This window comes from Trichechus manatus, unplaced genomic scaffold, assembly GCF_000243295.1.
Source record: "Trichechus manatus latirostris isolate Lorelei unplaced genomic scaffold, TriManLat1.0 scaffold00084, whole genome shotgun sequence".
Classification (NCBI taxonomy): Eukaryota; Metazoa; Chordata; class Mammalia; order Sirenia; family Trichechidae; genus Trichechus; species Trichechus manatus.
The window spans coordinates 2,775,932-2,796,394 of record NW_004444020.1 but is presented as its reverse complement, the minus strand read 5'-3'; the positions used below and the strand labels follow the sequence as shown (position 1 = coordinate 2,796,394).

Here is a 20,463-nt window from a genome sequence, read left to right as displayed (position 1 = left end):
ATGCTGCATGGATAGCATGATATTGTGAAAAGGGAACTAGTAGTCTTTTAGTGTAAAACTTTTTTGATTACTACTCATAATAAGAAATATATTTTATATTGTGACCCAATATGTAGTATATGTAGTTGTATGTGTGTATGTGTGTGTTTATATGTATGCACATACACACACATATAAACCCATTGCCGTTGAGTCAATTCTGACTCAGCAACCCTATAGGACAGAGTAGAACTGCCTCATAGGATTTCCAAGGCTATAATCTTTATGGAAGCAGACTGCCGCATCTTTTCCGTGGAGCAGCTGGTGAGTTTGAAACGCCAACCTTCCAGTTAGCAGCCGGCACTTAACCACTGTGCCACCAGGGCTCCCGCACACATATACATACATATATATGTGTGTGTGTATATATATATATATTTGTATATTACTGAAACAAAGGTTTCATGAACCAGTACTTTCCCTTACTACATGCAATGCACTCAAATACTCTCTGCTGAGTTTTATGTAATGTATTCGATTTTGTTCTGTCGTTTTTTAGAAAATACTAGCCATATTCCATTAAATTAATTTCATGACCCTTTAATGGATCATAATATGAAAAATAATGCTGCAAGACTTCCTTTGTAGACACAGCTCTGCCATTATTTTTCAATTTGACCTGTAAACTCACTTTTTACTAGATGATCATGGACTTTTTCTAGTATTAAAATTTCATGAGTCTATCAGTTATACTGTCTAAATGATATTATCAGACTGCGGAAATTTTAAAATTGGGAATGCAAATACATTTTCTTTAACCAAGTTATGATCAGCAACTCTCTTAAGCAAACAAGAGACAAATCTTAAGTAGAAAGCTAGGCATTTTCTCTTCGTGGTAGAGATAACTTCATGAAGGCCTTGGGGCATTGTGTTTTGGGAGCATTTCAAAAATGGATAAAGAAGGGAATGTATTTGATGCCTATTAAATACTTTGGGAGTTTTCATAAATATAAAAGATGAATTTCTCCTTGTGCAGTTGAAATAATTTCCCAAATAGTTGTAAAAGCATATGGGAAACATGTCTTTTTTTCTCCTTCAGCTTGCCTTTTTTCTGCCCTTCAATGAATCATGCAGTATTATATATTGGAATGTTGAAAATAGCAATTTTAATCCTAAAGCTATTATTGGAAAATATTCTAGGCCTTTGAGCTGGTTTTTTTAATGGAAAAAAATTTTTTTGTAGAAGTAATTTATCCAGGCCTTTTTCCCAACCCATACCATAATTAATACTTTTACTTTGCCAGCTTCTTGGAATAAACTGATAATTTCTGAAAAATTTTTATTCAGTACTTACCTCATTTGCACTACAATAAGAAACATTGTTATATGAAAACAATTAACTTCATTAGTTATAATTTAAGACTTATTTTCTCCCTCAGTCAAAAAGAATTTTAAGCTTATATTAATCTACTAGGAATCTTGTGAATTTTAATATAATGTTGGCCAGGTTAGGAGTATCTGAACAGAGTACAAACATATCCTGAGCGACTTAGGTTAGACTTAATTCAGTCTTCACAGGCCTTTCAGTAACTATCCTTAAAGTTGTTTTAAGAGGTGATATTGAGAAGTTCTTCCTCAAAATTTTATGGGTAATCAGTACGAAAGGGAAAGGTTTTAGACCATATTTTTAGAAATTTCCTTGGAATGAGAATTAGAGCCTTTTGTTCAGTGAAACATTCTCTTAAACCTGGGTGATAGTACAGTGGTTCAGCCTCAGACAACACCCTCCAAGGGTCAGAGAGGGTCTTTGAAGTTATCTATTGCCATTTGTTATCCAGAGCAAAGATTCTGTCTTTAGCATCCTAAAGAGATAGCCCAACCCTTATTCTAGGTGCTCCGGGGTTGCACATCAGTAAGAGCAATGTTCGAGGTAAAGAGACAGTAGTGATTATGTGAGTTCAGAGGAAGGAGATATTTTTGACTGGGCAGAGATTCTTCCCAGAGGAGGTGACTCATAAGTAGGAATTTATGTTTAAATCCCAAGTAGAATTTCACTTAAGAAAACGCCTGACCCAGGCAGACATCTGGAAGTTAGAAAGAACAGGATGTGTTTGAGGAACAAGTAGATCTAAGGGACGGAGTCTCAGTACAGCATGTAAATGTGAGTCATTCTCCAGGAGCATTGTAGTCACACCTAGCAGGACATAGATGCAAGATAGCAGGCAAGGTTCAGGCCTGTCAATTGTTTCCTTAGTCCTGATTGAGCTAGAACTACTAGAGCCATGCTCCATTGGGATGAACTGGACAAGAGTTTGTAATTCAGAATAAATTGAGTAAATATACCCTGAATGCCATGAACTTGTAACTTTGCACAACATGCCATCAGTGTTATTTTTACTGTATGTTTTAAAATAGTTTTGTTAGCCAGCATTTACTTTAAAAAGGTACATGTCTGTACTTACGATATGGGGTCAGATTGTTAACGGCAACTCAAAAGGTTAGATAGAAAGCTGAGGGAGATGTGAGTTTACATCAACAAGGGAGGAACGAATTGGAAGAGGTTGAGAATGGCTGCACGGTTTGAAGAATGCAATGTCAGTGTATTGCACATGTAGAAGTGTTTCAACTGGTGTGTGTTTTTTGGTGTGTATATTTTCAACAACAAAAGACCCATGTGTGTATTATCTACATAAAGTAGTAGATTTCATATTTGGTAAATTTTTAAATTCAAAACAAATGCTTTTTATTATTATGTGTAGACACAGGGAACATGGAGGTGCTGCACCTATATGGAAGCGAGGAACAGAAGAAGCAGTGGCTTGAGCCTCTTCTTCAAGGGAGCATTACCTCCTGCTTCTGTATGACAGGTAAATGGCAAACCAGCACTCTCCCCCTTGTGGAGTCAGTTATCCAGGAGTTAGTAGGAATGAGCGGAAGAGAAGTGGCAGGTGGCTTTGTGTTTCAAGCAAATTTGCCTGTGTCCAGAAGTGTGAATATGTTTGCTGTGAGCCCAGTTTTAAGTTTTGGCATTTTAAAATGTGCAGAATACAATTGTTCTCACTTTTGGGAGGGCAAACAACTAGATGTTGTTTTCTAGTAGCCTGCTTTAGGCATTAACAGCAGGGTAAAACTGGTTTCATAATGTTTTGACTTACATTTCTAAAATTGCCATCTATGGATATTGAAATTTTGGGTTTTTTTTTGCCCTTGTGTGTAGAATATGCATCTTTGTAATAGTTTTATATTTATACTTACAAAACAAACCCACACAAATAGAACTTTCACCAGTGTTGGATACATGACTCAAATTATAATCATGTGGGAAAATAAAACTAAGAATATGTTAATAAAACTGATTTAATACCATTTGTACAATTAAGAACTCTTCAAAGGGCAGAGTCATTGTTTCATAGTTGAGTTTAGAATTAGACTGAATCAGGGCTTGAACCTGTCTGTTCTGGTTCAAACCTTTTCTGAGAATTTGCATTTCTACAAGTCTACGCTGCTAATACTGTTGGTTAGTAGAGAAGTGGTTCTCAGAATTTACTATACATGAAAATCACCTGGGGATCTTGTTAAGATGTAAATTCTGATTCAGTATATCTGAGATGGAAATGCAAATTCTCAGCAGGGGTTCGAACTGAAACGAACCAGTTTGAAGACCTGGACTGAATTTTATCTGGCCATATATATTTCTTTTTCTTTTAAAAATCAGCTTTTGTGAGGTATAATTTACATACAGTAAATGCACCCATATTGGCTCTACAGGTAAATCTCGTAAATGTATACACCCCTTTAACCACCACTACAATCGAGATACAGAACATTTCCATCAGCCCCTGGCCATAATTTTTAAGTGTTTGCAATAATAGCCAAATTTACTGTCCTCTATGATATTGCATTGGCTTTTTGAATAGCACAGCTGGTCTCCATTTAAGTCAGTAAGAGGCATTTATTGAGTATCTACAGTATGATACGTTATCTACAAAGCACTAACTAGGGACTATAAAATAAGTACGCAGCCCCTTTCTCAAAGAACTGGGTCTCCAGTTTTAGAAATAGACGTAGAACACATTAAATATCTGAAAGACCAATTAAAAGAGCAACATATTAACAAGTGTGGCTTACTGTGATCTAGAGCTAGCTTGTAAGTGCTGAAATGCCATGCAGGACAACAGTCATTTAAGGTGTCCTGTGGCAAACTTTCTTTTGAAGATGGTGAGTGCTGAGCAGGCTTTAAAGAATGCAAAGTATATATATTAGTGAAAGAATTTCAGATGAAATTTGCAAGACACAGAAATTATTTAAGATAGTAAAGTATATAGTGAGGAAGTCTGGCTTGCCAATATCTAGTACAAATTTCCATTGTGGAAAGTAGAGAAGAATGATTTTTATCTACTTTTGATGATTGGAGAAAGAATTGAGTGACTTATATCCTAAGTCATATCAACGAGGAAGCTGAGAACACCATTCAGGAGAATAGATTTAGAATACTTCGTTCTTTCAATGCACGTTTATTGAATACCTACTATGTGTAGGTCATGGAGGATCAGGATGGAATGGGGGAAGGATAGGAAGATGAAAAAGACATGAATGCCTCTGTTCTCAAAGAGTTCACATTCTCTTATCCAAGTCTCTTTTGCAAACTGATGATAGTTACCTGCTGGTAAATTCAGCCTTTGCTTATTTATAGAGCCTGGTGTAGCTTCAAGTGATGCCACCAATATTGAATGTAGCATCCAGCGAGATGGCAATAGCTATGTAATTAATGGCAAGAAGTGGTGGAGCAGTGGTGAGTGTTCAGAATAATTTTTTCACTCAACAGATTTATTCTTTGTACCAGGTGCTATGCTAGAATAATGTTATGATGCACAGTGATAAGTTTCATGATCACAATTCTTTAAATTCTACCTTTGAAAGCATTTTCAAATTTAGAAAAGTAATTTTAAAATAACATCTTGATTAGGTGATCTTTATTTTAAAAGCAGAAAACACATCTTTTTGGATTTTTTTACAGTATGTGAGATCAAATTCATATTAATATGTACTATTTTCGATCAATGTAATTTCTATCAAAATTTAATTTTAATAGGGACATAGTACATGGACTATAAGAATTTATAGTTCATTGTTCTTAAAAAGATTGGTTGTACCCATTATTAAAAATAGTTTACTGTAATATTTTCATTGCTTAAAAATACAAATATTTAAAGGAAAAATAAGAAGCTTTATACATAGGCTAATATATTGTTTAGTTAGCACTCAATAATAGATTCACATAAACGGATGAGAGCTTTACGATGTTACAAAAATTAGAACTTCGATAAACATGATTATTCTGAGGATTGAGTCTATCATATAAATGATAAAGCTAACATCAGGGTAAGTAATTATTACTAAACAAAGATGATACCATGGAAACAGACTATATCTTTAGAAATTTGCCAGGATGTATCAAAAAGACCAGAAAAAGCTTATTGTGTATATTTTTGTTGGTGTTTATTATTCTTTCTGGGATTTTAGGGAATCACAGATTAAGCAACTGAAAAAAAGATTAATTTTTACTATGTAGTTATTTAAGTACTAAAATAATGCAGAGAAATAGTTATATTAAAATTTAGATAATTAAAGTTATAAATGCCCCTTAACATAGGTCTCTTCATCTGTTTTAGATGGCCTAGCCTGTAGCCTAGTGTTTTTATTTATGTATCCCTGTTATTAATATTTTCCTCTATTGTTTAATTTTCATGTTAGTACATTATCATATTTCCACTTCTCTGCTTCTACTCTCACCACCCTTCCACCCCTGCCCGTTCTTTGTTATAAGTTGTAACCACAGTGGTTAAGATTTGTATTTCAGAATAATGCAGATGTTTTATCTGAGGGAGAAGTATCAATCATGTGTAGCGAAGCAGGAGACAGAGCAGTTTTACATTTAAATGCTGAAAGTACTGGTTGGCTCTGTGGGACCTTCAGAGTCGAAAGGAATCTCCTCCACATTCTGTTTCTGTCTTCTCCAGTACCCATATGTCTTGGCCACTTTCGTAATATAGTTTTTAAAAGAGGCTCCCATGAAAACATAGAGGATTGGGTTGAGGCAGCTGTGGAAAAGTGCGATGCTCTCTGTGACTTGGATGGCAACATCCATGCGTTTGCTCATCTCGCAGTCGGTAATCAGGGAGTAGATGATGTCTATGGCTTGGCAGAACTTGACAGTATTATAAGGCAGCTGAGTGACAATGAACACTACAACCACTGTAAGCAGAACTTTGAGGGGCCTAGATTTTTTAATGTTTGGTGTCTTGATGAGTATCCTTGCCGTGATAAAGGAGCAGACTCCCATAATAAGAAAGGGCACGACAAACCCTATGCAGATTTCCAGCATTTGAATCGCTGCTTTCACTGATGTCCCTAAGTGGTGTGGAAAGATGGGAATGCACCTAGCATTGTCATTTACTGTATTAAAAACCAGCTGGGGTATACTCAGCAAAATGGCAGCCATCCAGACACAGGAGCAGATGATCCAGCCTGGTCTCCCCACTCCTGATTGACTTGGGGCTTTAGTTACTGCTAAATACCTGTCTATGCTGATACAAGCCAGAAACTGCATTCCAGAGACAAAGTTTACTGTGTACAAGGCTGAAGTTACTTTGCACATCGTTTTCCCTAAAACCCACCCATGAACTGCACTAACTGCCCAAAAAGGCAGAGTGAATAGTAGGAGTAAATCTGCCACAGCCAAGTTCAGGATGTACACATCTGTTTTGGTTCTCTGTTTCTTGTAATAGGCATAAATAGCCACTACTATGGAATTGCCTGCAAGTCCAATGATGAAAGCTATGGTGAAGAAGGCAGGCAGGAATACTTTGGCAAATTTTCTGACCTCTTCTTTTATACAGATCACTTCATACTGACTGTAGTCATGAGTGCCGTTCACTTCATTTTCCTCGTAGTAGTAGTCTGTTGACTGGTTGTGTCCCAAACCCATGGTACCAATCTAGATGGCAAAGATATTTCAGGCTATTAGAAACTCATTTTAATATGACTTGAAGGTAGGGCTTCAAACTGGTCTGTTCCAGTTTAAACCCCTGCTGAGAATTTACATTTCTACCCCAGACATACTAAATCAGAATCTACAGTTTAACAAGATCCCCAGGTGATTCTTATGTATAATAAATTTTGAGAACCACTGCTCTACTAGTAGTTCACAGAATCGGTCCCTAACCAATAGCATTAGCATCACCTGGGAACTTGTAGAAATGCAAATTGTCAGCAGGGGTTCGAGCTGGAACTAACTGGTTCAAAGCCCTGCTTGAAATAAAACATATTTCATCCAGCACGTTTTGTTCTTTCACTGGAAAATAGATTGTCGCTATACCTTATGTGAACCTGAAGTCAGCATTCTTTGAAACTCTTTAGTGGGATATACTTTAAAAGTATATCCTCAGTATTAATTCATTTTGCGGTTACAAGTCTGTGCAGGAGCTTGAATTTACACAGGGAAGATAAAACTAATACCCTAGGGAGTTGCCCTACTCATTAAACCCTAAAACTAATGGGGACTTTTATGTTAAAAATAGTTTTTAAATATGAAAATATAGTCAGATTTCAACTGTAAAGAATCAGAAAAGTTACAATTTTTACATAAACATATTTGTGATTTCTTATGGATTACATCTGCTTTAAACTAATAAAATAAAATAATTATTTTATTTGAAATAAATTTATTTTAAATTTTTATAATTTACTTATAAATTTATTTAAAATAAGTTAAATAAGTTATATCAGCATTCATACTAAATTTCAGTAGTTAGCTTTTGTAAAACAAAGTCTTCTTTAGTCAGCTTCCCTCCAAAACTTGTTACTACTTACTTATTGTATATTCTTAGTTGATAGCACCGTCAGCCCCCTAGTCACCCAAGCCATAAGCCTACATCATTCTTGATCTTCCTTTTTATCCCTGCTTTGAAATCAGTTCCTAAGTTCTTCTGATTTTGCCTTCCAAATAGGTCTTAAATCTGCTCCTCCTTTTAATCTGCACTCTCACTGACCTACTTTCAACCATCAGTGTTTCTCCCCTGCCTGCTATAATATCTTCCTAACTGGTATCCTTCTGTTCTTACTTCTCCCCACAGCCTCCTCCAAAAATGTTGTTCTTATTGTCACCACAGTGTCCTATGTCTGAAATGCCAATTGTCATTCCCCCACCTAGGTCAGCAGTGACCCCTCTTCACCTGAAAGACACAGTCTAAGTTCCTTAGGGTGATACTCAAGGCTTCCTCTGATGCGGCCCCAGCCATGGCTCCTGCCACCTCTCCCTGTGCTGTGCCCCACACTCAGCAGTAGTACTGATTTGATGGCAGTTTCTTGGCACACACTATGCTGCAGCACACATCTACATCATGGCTCATTCTGGTCCCTTTATCTGGCACACTGTTCCTTGCCCTTCCCTTGAAGGGCCAACTCCTACTTAACTCTACTTGGATGTCACTTTGCCCAAAAGTCTTTCCTCATCCAGGGCTATCGCTGCACCTCAGATAATTGACCATATCCCATGGAAAAGATGTGTTTCCCAGACTACCTTGTCCCTGTAGGCTCTAAGTTTCCCAAGGGTGCGTATGAACTATTTGATTTCCGCTTGTAACCTTAATACTTACAGAATGCCTGGCAAATGCTAGATGCTCAGTAAATATTGTCAAATGGAACGTTTTGCGAGAAGGTATAAAGTTGATAACCTAGAATGGATAGGAGATATGTCAGGAATTTCCTGTCTCAACCTTAATTTATTTTACTGGATTAGCTCTTAGCACCCATAGTATTAGATAGCTTGCACAGAATTCACAAGTTTTAAAATGTATATAATAATGACTTTTAGTGTTTTTATTATAGTGCTGAATTTTCACTTTTTCTTTAATCTATCTTCCTTTTAACTATTTTTGTTCTTTGAAGAATCTTAAATATTCTTTTAGAATCAATACTGAAAATACTGTTTTTTAAAACAGTATACCAAATTACTGTACATTTTCAAAAGAGTGTTCTTACACTTGCTAAACCTTTTTGAATGAGTAAAGAAGGTCCCTGAGGAAGATACTACATAGAAGAACTGCTTTCTTTATGCAAAAACCAGGTGCTGATAATTTTAAGTGACTATTTTTATCCTGAATATTATTTGAAAAGTTTAAATCTGGTAAGACCGCCCTGGTCTTTATTTTCTTATGCCTCAATTATTAACACAATATTAACTTTGTTCTTTTCTTCTCTCATCAGAAATCTTGAATATGATAATCAGGAATAATATGGACAAATAATATATTAAGAAAGGGTATTTTTAAGTTAAGATTAATCTTACTTAAAAATACGAGTAATAAGAGTAGGAATGGAAATTATTTGCAGGAATGATCTTTCTGGCAGATACATAGAAACACATTTAAATGTCTTTATTACAAGAACAAAGAAAAAAGTTGTTTGTCAAATAAAGCAGGAAAATAATAGCAAAGCTGATTTTGTCATTAACAAAGTTTTACAGTCAAGTAATGGTATTAAAATAATATTTTGTTCATGCTATGTTCAGATTTTCATTTTAAGGTTAAAGTGCACAACTGTTTTCAAGTAAGTCTTTTTTGCACTTGTAAACATTTAAGCTTTCAGGCATCCAGACTCCTTCTACAGAGGTAAGTATACAGATCTTTGGGCTTTTGTATAAAAGTCTAAAATTTGTATAAAAATCACATCCAAGTCAAAAGAAGAAAAGAAAGAACCAACCTGCTTCAGTCGGCAGAAGGCAGCAGTCTTGAGTGCAGAGAGTAAAATCAAATGCCTTTTCTAACTCAGGCTACTTTTGTTTTCGTTTTACACCACGTTTTTGTCTTGTATCCAAGAGGGCTTTCCTGAAATTTAACCTTGTGAGCACTTGATCTTTTACTTGTAGCCACCCGACTGAGTCAAATCCAAATACTTACTTGTGCTAGGAGACAAATTTGAAAGAATTCCATCTTGTTTCAAAATCACAAACCTTTCAAAGTTTCCACTGCAGCCAGAGTGCCTGCAGCTGAGGCATTAAGTGCCAAACAAAAGAAGGACAGACCCGGGAGTGGGCGTGGAGGCAGCTAACGAGCACTTGTAGGTAACCTCTAGAGAAATACTCCCTAAAGCGATTTTGTCTAGGAAAGAAAACAAAAATGATTTTAACCCAGAAAGTTGTCTTTTTGAAGACTGAATTATCAAAGATTAAATTCTCAACAATCATTAGGCAATATTAGTGGAACTTAATATTTTTTTATGCCATATCATTTAGTATTTTACCTAAACTATTAGACTCCTCCTGATTTCATTGTGTTCCTTCTCTATTCTTGATCCTTTCTCTGTGCCTTTCTAAGGGGCTTTAACTCTCCTGTCCTCTTGTAACCTTCTTCAGAGACCAGCGTACAAACAAACCTTCAAAACCCTTCCGTCTGGGACAACTGTTTAATTTTCCCGCTTTGGCTTCCAAACAAATGAGAGTTAGAGAAAGAAGAGAAATTTATGGAGATTTGGGCCTCCATGGTGTATTTGAACTTGGCCCTCTTCTCATTTGCCTGTCAGTTCCCTTATTTATTTTCTCATGCAAGGCTAGCCAGGCTCAGTCTCCACCTGCAGAAGTTATTTCAGATGCCTGCCATTTTTTTCTCTAAGCAACTGGCCTAACCTTTTTGACTCACAGGAAAGGGGTCATTAGAGCCTTCATCTTCCCCTCAATATTGTGTGAAGGGACATCCAGCTTCCCCTCCTTACTATCCACAACCCTGAGGAAGAGACATTTTCTTGCAGCTAAACTAGCTCAAAGGAGTCTCTGGGTGGGGGTGGAGGGTAGGGGGCAAGTTGTTAAGCCCTTGACTACTAGCTGAAAGGTTGATAGTTTGAACCCACCCAGAGGTGCCTCAGAAGAAAGGCTTGGTGATCTACTTCTGAAAAATCAGCCATTGAAAACACTATGGAGCAGTCCTACTCCACACACATGGGGTTGCCATGAGTCTGAATCGACTCAGTGGCAACTAACAACAACAGCAACTAGCACACACACAGGCCTGGATTTGTGGTGTTTACCATCTTCCATGGTATAAATACTCCAACCATGACCAATTTCAAGATACCAGCATGAAATCATTGAAGGCAGTGTTGCCAAGAGACAAGCATAATGAGTCTTCCTGAGCGGGCTCTAGCACACCTCTTCTAAAAGAGGCATCCCTTCCCCTTGCTGTGACTGATTATCGCTCTAGTCTCTTGCTGCCTCCTGAAGGACACTGCTCTGAATGTTATCCCTGCCCAGATAAACTATTTGGTATTTCCTTTTCTCTGCCCTCTTGTTCTTCTTGATCTGTACATTGGGGCAGGAGGAAGTGAAGAGACAAGCCTCCAGTAAATTCTTAGAGTGGCCTACGTGTTCCCACACAATCTGCCTCCATTCCCCATTGCCTCTCTGACCACGTTTTGTACTACTTACTTGTTTGTTTTGCCACACCAGCCTCCTTGCTGTTTTGGAACATACCAGGCATATTCCTGCTTAGGGATTTTTTTTTTTTAACATTTTATTGTGGTGCGGGTGTATGTTTACAGAGCAAATTAGTGTCCCATTCAACAATTTATACACATTTTGTTTCGTGACATTAGTTGCAATCCTCTCAATGTGACAGCATTCTATCCACTTCCTCCCTGGGTTCCCCATTTCCATTTGCCCATCTTTCCTGCCCCTTCCTGCCTTCTGAACTTTGTTTTTGGGCAAATGCTGCCCTTTGGTTTCGTATGGTTGATTGTTCTGAGGAGCACATTCCCCACAGGTGTTACTGTTCACTTTATAGGCCTGTCTATTGTTTAACTGAAAGGTGATCTCCAGCAGTGGGTTCAGTTCCAGGTCTGAAGGGTGTCTAAGGGCCATAGTCTTGGGGATTCCACCAGTGTCTATCAGACCAGTAAAGTCTGGTCTTTTATGTGAATCCTGCTTAGGGCTTTTGCACTGGCCCTTCTGTCTCCCTGGAATGTTCTTCCTCTTAACATTTGCAAGGCTTACTCCCTCATCTCTTTCAAGTGTTTGCTCAGTCACCACCTCCGGCAATGAGGCAATCCCTGACTACCCTATTTACAATACTCCTCAACTCTCTGTACTTCTGGTGCACCTTACCTGTAGCGTTAATGTTCTCCTGTGCCTTATCATTTATATTATGCTTGCTGTCTATTGTTTCTCACCCTGTATTAGAATATAAACTTCATCAGGGTAGGGACTTTTGCTTTGTTTGCTCACTGATGTATCCTAAGTGCCTAGAATAGTGTGCAGCCAATAGTAGATACACAATAAATATTTTAATTAATAAATGAATCTACTAACCCTTTTGGTTAATATCCCATTTTACTTGCCCTTGCTGCTATACTTCTTTAATGACTGGTCTGTAACTGGAGCCTCTGTAATTAGCAATTACATAATCTCTTTTATCCATCTATATGATATGTGCATACAATACTGACTTGCGGACCTCTGCACATGCTGCTACTCCTATCTAGAATACTCCTCCAACTCCACTGAAACTCCCTAACTGCTACTCAGGATTCACGTCTGACCTTCACGTTACTTAATCCAGGAAGCCTTCCCTAACTGTGCTAGACTGGATCAGATGTGCTGCTCTGTACTCCTGTAGCACCATCACACTCTGTTTTTACTTTTTAAAAATTTCTGCCCTCTGTAGCTATCTTGTACCCTGTTGTATCTCCAACATTTAGCTTTGTGCCTTACTCATGGTACCAGCTTACTGAATATTAATTAAATGCATGCATGCATGAATGAATGAATGAATCGATGTTTAAGTAACTTATCCTCCACAGACATATAAGTTTAACAATGGAGCTAGAATTTTGAATCCAGGTCTTCAGTCTTACACTATTTTTACTTTATCCTACTATCTCTTATATATCTTTATTATTCCATGATAGCATCTATTTTAATTGTAGGACCTTGATACTGTTTTGTTTTTTAACATTTTATTGTGTTTTAGGTGAAAGTTTACACAGTAAATTAGTTTCCCATTCAACAATTCATACACAAATTGTTCTGTGACATTGGTTGCTATCCCTGCAATGTGTCAGCACTTTCCCCATTTCCACCCTGCCTTCCCCGTTTCTATCTGACCAATTTCTCTGCCCCTCCTTGCTTTTGGACAAATATTGCCCATTTGGTCTCAAAGCTGATTATTCTAAGGAGCACGTTCCTCATGGGTGTTGTTTGTTTTATAGGCCAATCTGTTATTTGGCTGAAAGGTGACCTGCAGGAGTGGTTTCAGTTCCAGGTTAAAAGAATATCTTAGGGCGATAGTCTTGGAGGTTCCTCCGGTCTCTATCAGTCCAGTTAAGTCTTGTCTCTTTTACGAAATTGAGTTTTGTTCTACAGTTTTATCCCATTCTAGGATATAGAACTTTATCTTTATGAACTATGTTATGCCAGTTGAACTAGATGACTCCCGAGATGATGATCCTGAGCCTTCAAACCTAGTAACTTAGTCGCATGAGGTGTTTGGAGATGTCTAGGAAGTTTCCATAACTGTGCCTCCTATGTGCTCTATTATATATATGAATATATATGCAGCACATACAAATGCCCACAACTGTACCTATACTTATATGCACACACATATCCTTCCATACACTCTCTCACACCTTATATAGCATACATATCTACCTATGTAACCGCTCATTAGTTTTTGGTTGTTGTTACTGTTGTTGCAGAATTGTATATGTTACAGCATTTACCCTAGTTGTCTTTTATTCTTGCGTACCTCTCAGGGTCTTCATTTACCTTGGGCACATTGTGCTGACTTCCTCCATATTGTGTATTGCCTTTTCCTTCACCAGAATTAACATGAGATAGTGTCTACTATCTAGTAAGTAATTCTCCCTTCCTCCCCCTCCTATCCCTGGTAACCATCAAAGAACGTTGCTTTCTGTTTGTAAACCTATTCTTTTTATAAAAGTGGTGATTGACTTATTTCACTCAGCATAATGTCCTCCAGATTTATCCATGTTGTGAGATGTTTTGCGGATTCATCATTTTTCTCTATCATTGCATAATATTCCATTGTTATGTATGTACCACAATTTGTTTATCCATTCGACTGATGGACATTTAGGTTGTTTCCATCTTTTTGCTATTGTGAATAATGCTGCAGTGAACATGGGTTTGCATATGTCTATTCGCGTCACTGTTCTTATTTCTCTAGGATATATACCTAGAGTGGAATTGCTAGATCATATGGTATTTCAATTTCTAGCTTTTTGAAGAAGCACGATACCATTTTCCATAGTGGTTTTACCATTTTACAACCCCACCTGCAGTGTATAAGAGTTCCACTCTCCCTACAACCTCGCCAGCATTTGTTGTTTTCTGGTTTTTTGATCAGTGTCATTTTTGCAGGAGTGAGATGGTATCCCATTGTAGTTTTGATTTGCATCTTCCTAATGGCTAATGATTGCAAGCGTCTCTTCATGTGCTTGTTAGCCATCTGAATGTCCTCTTTAATGAAGTGTCTGTTCATGTCCTTTGCCCGTTTTTTGATTGAATTGTTTGTCTTTTTGTTGTTAGGCATTGAAGTTTTCTATATATTTTAGAGATTAGACCCTTGGCAGATATGTTGTTGCCAAAAATTTTTTCCTAGTCTGTAGGTTATCTTTTTACTCATTTGCTGAAGCCTTTTCATGAGCATAGATATTTAATTTTTAGGAGGTCCCAGTTATCTAGTTTATCTTCTGTGGTTTGTGCATCTTTAGTTATGTTTGGTAGTGTAATTATGCCATAAATTAGGACTCCTAGCTTTGTCCCTATGTTATCTTCCAGGAACTTTATAGTTTTAGGTTTAAGATTTAGGTCTTTGATCCATTTGGAGTCAGGCCTGGTGTGGTATGGATCCTGTTTCATTTTTCTGCGCATGGATATCCAGTTTTGCCAGCGCTATCTCTTCTCCATTGAATGGACTTCCATCCTTTGTCGAAGATCAGTTGTCCATAGCTGGATGGATTTACTTCTGGGTTCTCAATTCTATTCCATTGGTCTATGTGTCTGTCACTGTACCAGTACCAGGCTGTTTTGATTACCGTGGCTGTATACTGAGTTCTGAGGTCGGGAAGTGTGAGGCCTTTGTTCTTTGTTTTTCTTCTTCAATAATGCTTTAGCTATTCGGGGCCTTTTTCCTTTCCATATAAAGTTGGAGATTAGTTTTTCCATTTTGTTAAATAATGTTGGGATTGATACTGTTTCATGGTCATTTAAAATTATCCCTTTCCTTTGTTTACTCCCCCCTCAATAACTGCATGCTTTCTTATAAATAGGATTCCCTTCTTGTAAATCAGTTATGATTCTATAATCTTTATATTATTTGAATTTGTACATCATTTTTCTAATTCAAGCACATACCCATCCCTTGGGGCATAATAGATCTCAGGACTCAGCTTCTTCTGGTAGCATATAGGGAGCCCCACCTATGCATAAATCATGGTGAGACTAGCTTGCTGGCTGACCTTTTCCTGTATTTTTCTTCTCTCTAGACAGAACTAGATAAGATTATGACAATAGAGGAGACTTGACAAAATATGAAAAGCAATCACTTAGCATCAAGGATAGGGAAAGCTGTCTCTGGACTTCAGCAACTTTTCAAAGTATTTACTTGCTGTTTCTTTAGTGCCTTCTTTTCCTGTATTTCTCTTCCACTTCTCATTTCCCTAAGAACCAAGTCATTATGATTCCAATTGGTTGCCCACTATAAATGTCTTCCCCCTTACCTATCCTACCATAGCAATGTCCTTTGCTCCTGAATAATCTCTTTCCTGACACCCTTTTCTCATCACTCCTCTTGTAATGCCGTTTTGTTCAGTAATAGATGGTTTGAAAAGCAATCTGACTGAACTGTATACTACATTATCACTGAAAATGTCAGTGATAGTAAAATATATATTAAGTGTTATTTAGATAATCTTATGTTTTCTCTTTAGTGTCCAGATTACATATTGAATTCCATATTGTGTGAATTTTTTACATATTTTGCTTAAGCATTTTCATGTGTTATTCCAAACTCACTATAAACGACATTTTTTGTGACTCAGTACTATTTCGTTGTATGGATTATCATAATTTGCTTTACTATTGTCCTATCATAGGACATTTAGATTGTTTCCAGCAGTTTGCTATTACAGATAATGCTGTAGAGAGCATCGTTGTAGGTATTGTGGGCAACTGAACTCAATCTCATCTTACTACGAAATGTTAAGAATGCAACGAACCATATGTAACTTCCACTTTTTTTATTACACAAAAGATAGTGTTCTTACTATTCACACGGTATAATATATATCCTGGAGTTTTTGTTTTTGTTTTGTTTTTTTTAAATCAGTTCATGGAACGCCTCCTTGTTCTTTTTAGAGTTGTGTAGGGTTCCATTATGTGGACATATCACAGTATATTTAAACTATCTCCAATTAATGGACACTTGGATTATGTCTGATTCTTTGCACATATAAGCAATTGCTGCAATAAAGAATCTTGTGTGTCTGTCATTTATCTCTCCATAGGGATGATATCGCTTTGAACTCCGACCAATAATGTAGGGGAGTGCCTGTTTCCCTAGAATGCGTTGTTTGACTAACACTTTGCTTTCTGAATGACTTATAACAGTCAGTAGTCCCGCACCCTTACCAGCCATGTATGATACAAAGCCCATTGCTGTCGAGTCGATTCCAACTCATAGTGACCCTATAGGACAGAGTAGAACTGCCTCATAGGGTTTCCAAGGAGCAGCTGGTGGATTTGAGCTGCTGAGCTTTTGGTTAGCAGCCAAGCTCTTAACCACTGAGCCACCAGGGCTCCACCATGTATGATAATACTGAATAATACACTAAAGTTGAATATTATTTCTGCCAGTTAATAGGTAAAAGTGGAATTTTATTATTGCTTTACTCTGCATTTATCTGATTAGTAGTAAGGTTAAACACTTTAAAAATCTCTCTGATTATTCTTATTTCCTCTTTTTGCACTTGTGTTGTTTGTTCATCTGTCTCTGAAGATCTTTAAACTGATTTTCATTTGTTGTTTATATTCTAAGGATATAAGTATTGTATACATTTTGTCATAACTGAAGTATTTTCTCAAATTTTTTTGCTTTAATTTTGCCTTTTTAATATACAATAGTTTTATATAGCTAAATAAATTTATCTTTTTCTTTTAATTTCATTTATCATTTTTAAGGTTTAAAATTTATGTCCCATTCAAAGATTTGATAACTATTATTTTTTCTTCTAGTTTTTTGTTTGATTATTTAAAATGTTTTTCTTTTTTTAATTTTCAACTGTGATCTATTTGGAATTTATTTTGGTCCAACCATACTCTGTAATAATGACAGAAATAACAACAAAAGCATGTAACATTTATTGAGTATTTATTATTTGATAATAAGTCTTCCTCGAGGTGGATTGAAGCCTTGGTACAGCAATGGTTAAGCCCTTGGCTGCTAACCTAAATGTTGGTGGTTAGAACCCACCAACCAGTCCACAGGAGAAAGATGTGGTAGTCTGCTTCCGTAAAGATTTATAGCCTTGGGAACCCTATGGACAGTTCTACTCTGTCCTGTAGAGTCGCTATTAGTGAGAATCTACTCAGTGGCAGTGGGTTTTTGGTTTAGAGGTGGATTAAGTGGATTTCAAAAAGTATCTCACCCATTAAAATAACAAATGTTCCAGGAGAACACATGGGTTTTTTTTTTTTACAAGTGGAAATTTTATTGTAAAATGGGATTTAACTCATAATTTTTTTTTATTGTAATTGGAAGTTATAGTATTAAAGCTAAGACCAAATGACATTTAAGTATTTTGTTGTAGAAATTCCGTGGTGGTAGAAGAAACAGCCTTGAGACTTTGTGAATGATTAACTGTGCTTCGAAGAGTATTCTGTTGTGTACCATAGAGTTTTCATTGGCTAATTTTTGTAAGTAGATTGCCAGGCCTTTCTTCCTAGTCTATCTTATAGTCTAGATGCTCCACTGAAACCTGTCTGTCATGGGTGACCCTGCTGGTATTTGAAATACCGGTGGCATAGCTTCCAGCATCATAGCAACATGAAAGCCACACAGGACGACAAAACTGACAGATGGTGGTGAGGGGCTCGTAAGGTCAACATGAGTCAGAGCCAACTCAGTGATAACTAACAACTGTACATGATATTATGTAATTTTTATGTCACTTTCTTAATTGTTACAGACCATATCCATACCTAACATCATATTTTTTCTCCATCTGTTACCTTTCCTTTTATTATAGAATGATTTTTTTTGATAACTGTGTGATTGTAAGAGTCTAAGAAATTAAAATTCATCAGCAGTTGCTGTGGAGATCTAATTTTTAGCCTGACTGAATTCTGGCTCTTGAACAGGTTTGAAATACCAGAGTTTGGATTAAAAACAAAGTTATTTTATCTGTGCCACCTGTTTTCATTCAGAAGGCCTGTGACACGTTTGAATGTTCTCTGGTCTATGCAGATTTCCCCAAATATGTTTTATTTATGACATCTGGTATCCTGTTCATTAACTAAAATGATAAAAAAGAACAAAAATTCCGTTTAGAAGAAGGATATTTCATCTGCTCCACCTGCCAAATTCTGCTTGTAGCCAAGAGGAGATGATATATTTGTGAGGGGTTTTTTCCATTTTCTAAAACATCCAGGTTAAATCAGAATATTTCAGAATTTGCAACCTATGCATTCACTTTTATGCTTCTATTTAATGACCCCCAAAAGGGAGCCTAATTAGAAGTTTTATTTTGTAGAATCTGTGAACTGTTCTCCATATTAGATTGAGCAAGGCAGAATCAAAGAATCATTTGCCTTGTTTCTTGAGTTTCTTCAAAATTTACCTGATACCTGAAATTTACTGGACAGTCATTTAAAGCTGTGGCAGGAACTTTCATGACAGAAAGAGCCGGGCAAGAATTCTTGTGCTATTGGGAAATATCAGAAAAATTACATATTCTGAATATTAGAAAAAGGAGACTTTAAATTAGGGATTGAAGGCAATTGCAGAGGTTTTGAATTCTTCAAAATAAAACCTAGTTTTTAGTTATGTAAGATTAAGATCAAGGAGCCCTGGTGGCACAAACGGTTAAGTGCACAACTGCTAACCAAAGATGGGCAATTCAAACCTACCTAGCAGCTCCAAGGGAGAAAGACGTGACAATCTACTTCCTTAAAGATTGCAGCTAAGAAAACCCAATGGGGCAGTTCTACTCTGCACATATGGGGTCCCTACTATTAGTCAGAATTGACTCAGCAGCACTTAACAGCAACAAAGGATTAAGATCAGTGAAACCTTAGAAGATTTACCTAAAATGTTCTTGATTTCCAGGATGGAAACTAAAGAAAGAAAAGATCTTTAAAGAAAATGAACCCCCAAATTACATCATACCTAATCATACCATCCTAATTTGATTTTCAGAAGTATACCCATGAAGAGGCAATGTGTTATGTGGGGCATATGGCCTCAGTAGTTCAGCTTGTGGGCCTCTAGGCACTGGATGAGGCTTCCTATAACTGAAACCTTGAAGACACCCCCAAGTGGAAGAATATCCAGTTAAAAAAGTAAAAGTCAGCCACTGTGAAAAAAGACTTTGCTTATATAATTTCTACCTAAAAATTAAAGCATGATTGCATATTATTGCCTAGCCAGGGCCAATCAAGGGTAAAAAATTTCCAGGGTTTTCAGCTAAAGAATTCCAGCTAAGAGCCACGATAAAATGTAAGTATTGCCATCTGCCACATGCTTATGTTCTTTGGATTGCTCCTCTAATTAGTGGAATTAATTTTTACCTACTAGCACCCATAAAAATCAGAAGGACCCACTCTTGTAAAAATAAAATAATCGTGCACAATTTTGGAAATTCACACTTTTCAATAAATGAAGATAGTTAAGTGGACTCACCATCAAGAGTATGATATCTGATGTTTTTAAAAATTATGAAATATATGAATGAGTGATCTGTTCTTTTTAGTACAAAGGAGCATGGTCCTTTCAGAAATGATTAAAACATGGATTCCATTAAATTCGAAGAAACCCAAATTAGAAGCCATGGTTTAAAAACAATTGCATTTTAATCTTAACTGTATTTTACATTACATGTGTAATTTATACTACAGTATAATTGAGGGGTTCAGAATTTTAAGCTCTTAGTTTTATTGGTTTTAAAATTTTAGAGCTTTACGATTTCTAATTCTGCTTTTTATATGATTATATTTTGATGTTCTCTTTCTATTTGTTCGAGTTCTGTAGTTAATGTTTTGATTTTGTCCCTTCTTTTTTGATGTGTGCATCTATTGCTATAAATTGTCCTCTGAGGACTGCCTTTTCTGTGTCCCAAAGGTTTTGGTATGATGTGTTTTCATTCTCTTTTGATTCTAGGAATTTTTTGATTCCATCTCTGATTTCTTCTATTACC

General features: G+C 36.6%; 2 protein-coding genes across 4 annotated transcripts in view; one reads left to right on the top strand and one right to left on the bottom strand.

Annotated features, from left to right (window-relative positions):
* Nucleotides 1–20,463, top strand: part of ACAD11 (acyl-CoA dehydrogenase family member 11) — a 125,116-nt gene that overhangs the window by 67,572 nt on the left and 37,081 nt on the right. For all 3 annotated transcript variants that reach the window (XM_004381406.2, XM_023735952.1, XM_023735954.1), the window contains 2 exons: nucleotides 2,739–2,846; nucleotides 4,673–4,771. In XM_004381406.2, the coding sequence (XP_004381463.1) occupies nucleotides 2,739–2,846; nucleotides 4,673–4,771 (207 nt within the window). The remainder of the gene's footprint in view (nucleotides 1–2,738; nucleotides 2,847–4,672; nucleotides 4,772–20,463) is intronic.
* On the bottom strand, nucleotides 4,821–7,597 carry ACKR4 (atypical chemokine receptor 4). The gene has a single exon (XM_023735959.1). It carries the CDS (start codon nucleotides 6,965–6,967, stop codon nucleotides 5,915–5,917), a length of 1,053 nt encoding a protein of 350 aa, XP_023591727.1. The 5' UTR covers nucleotides 6,968–7,597; the 3' UTR covers nucleotides 4,821–5,914.

Bases quoted from the DNA above. Each gene is read 5' to 3' on its own strand.
- ACKR4 (XM_023735959.1), bottom strand. From the start codon at position 6,967: ATGGGTTTGGGACACAACCAGTCAACAGACTACTACTACGAGGAAAAT.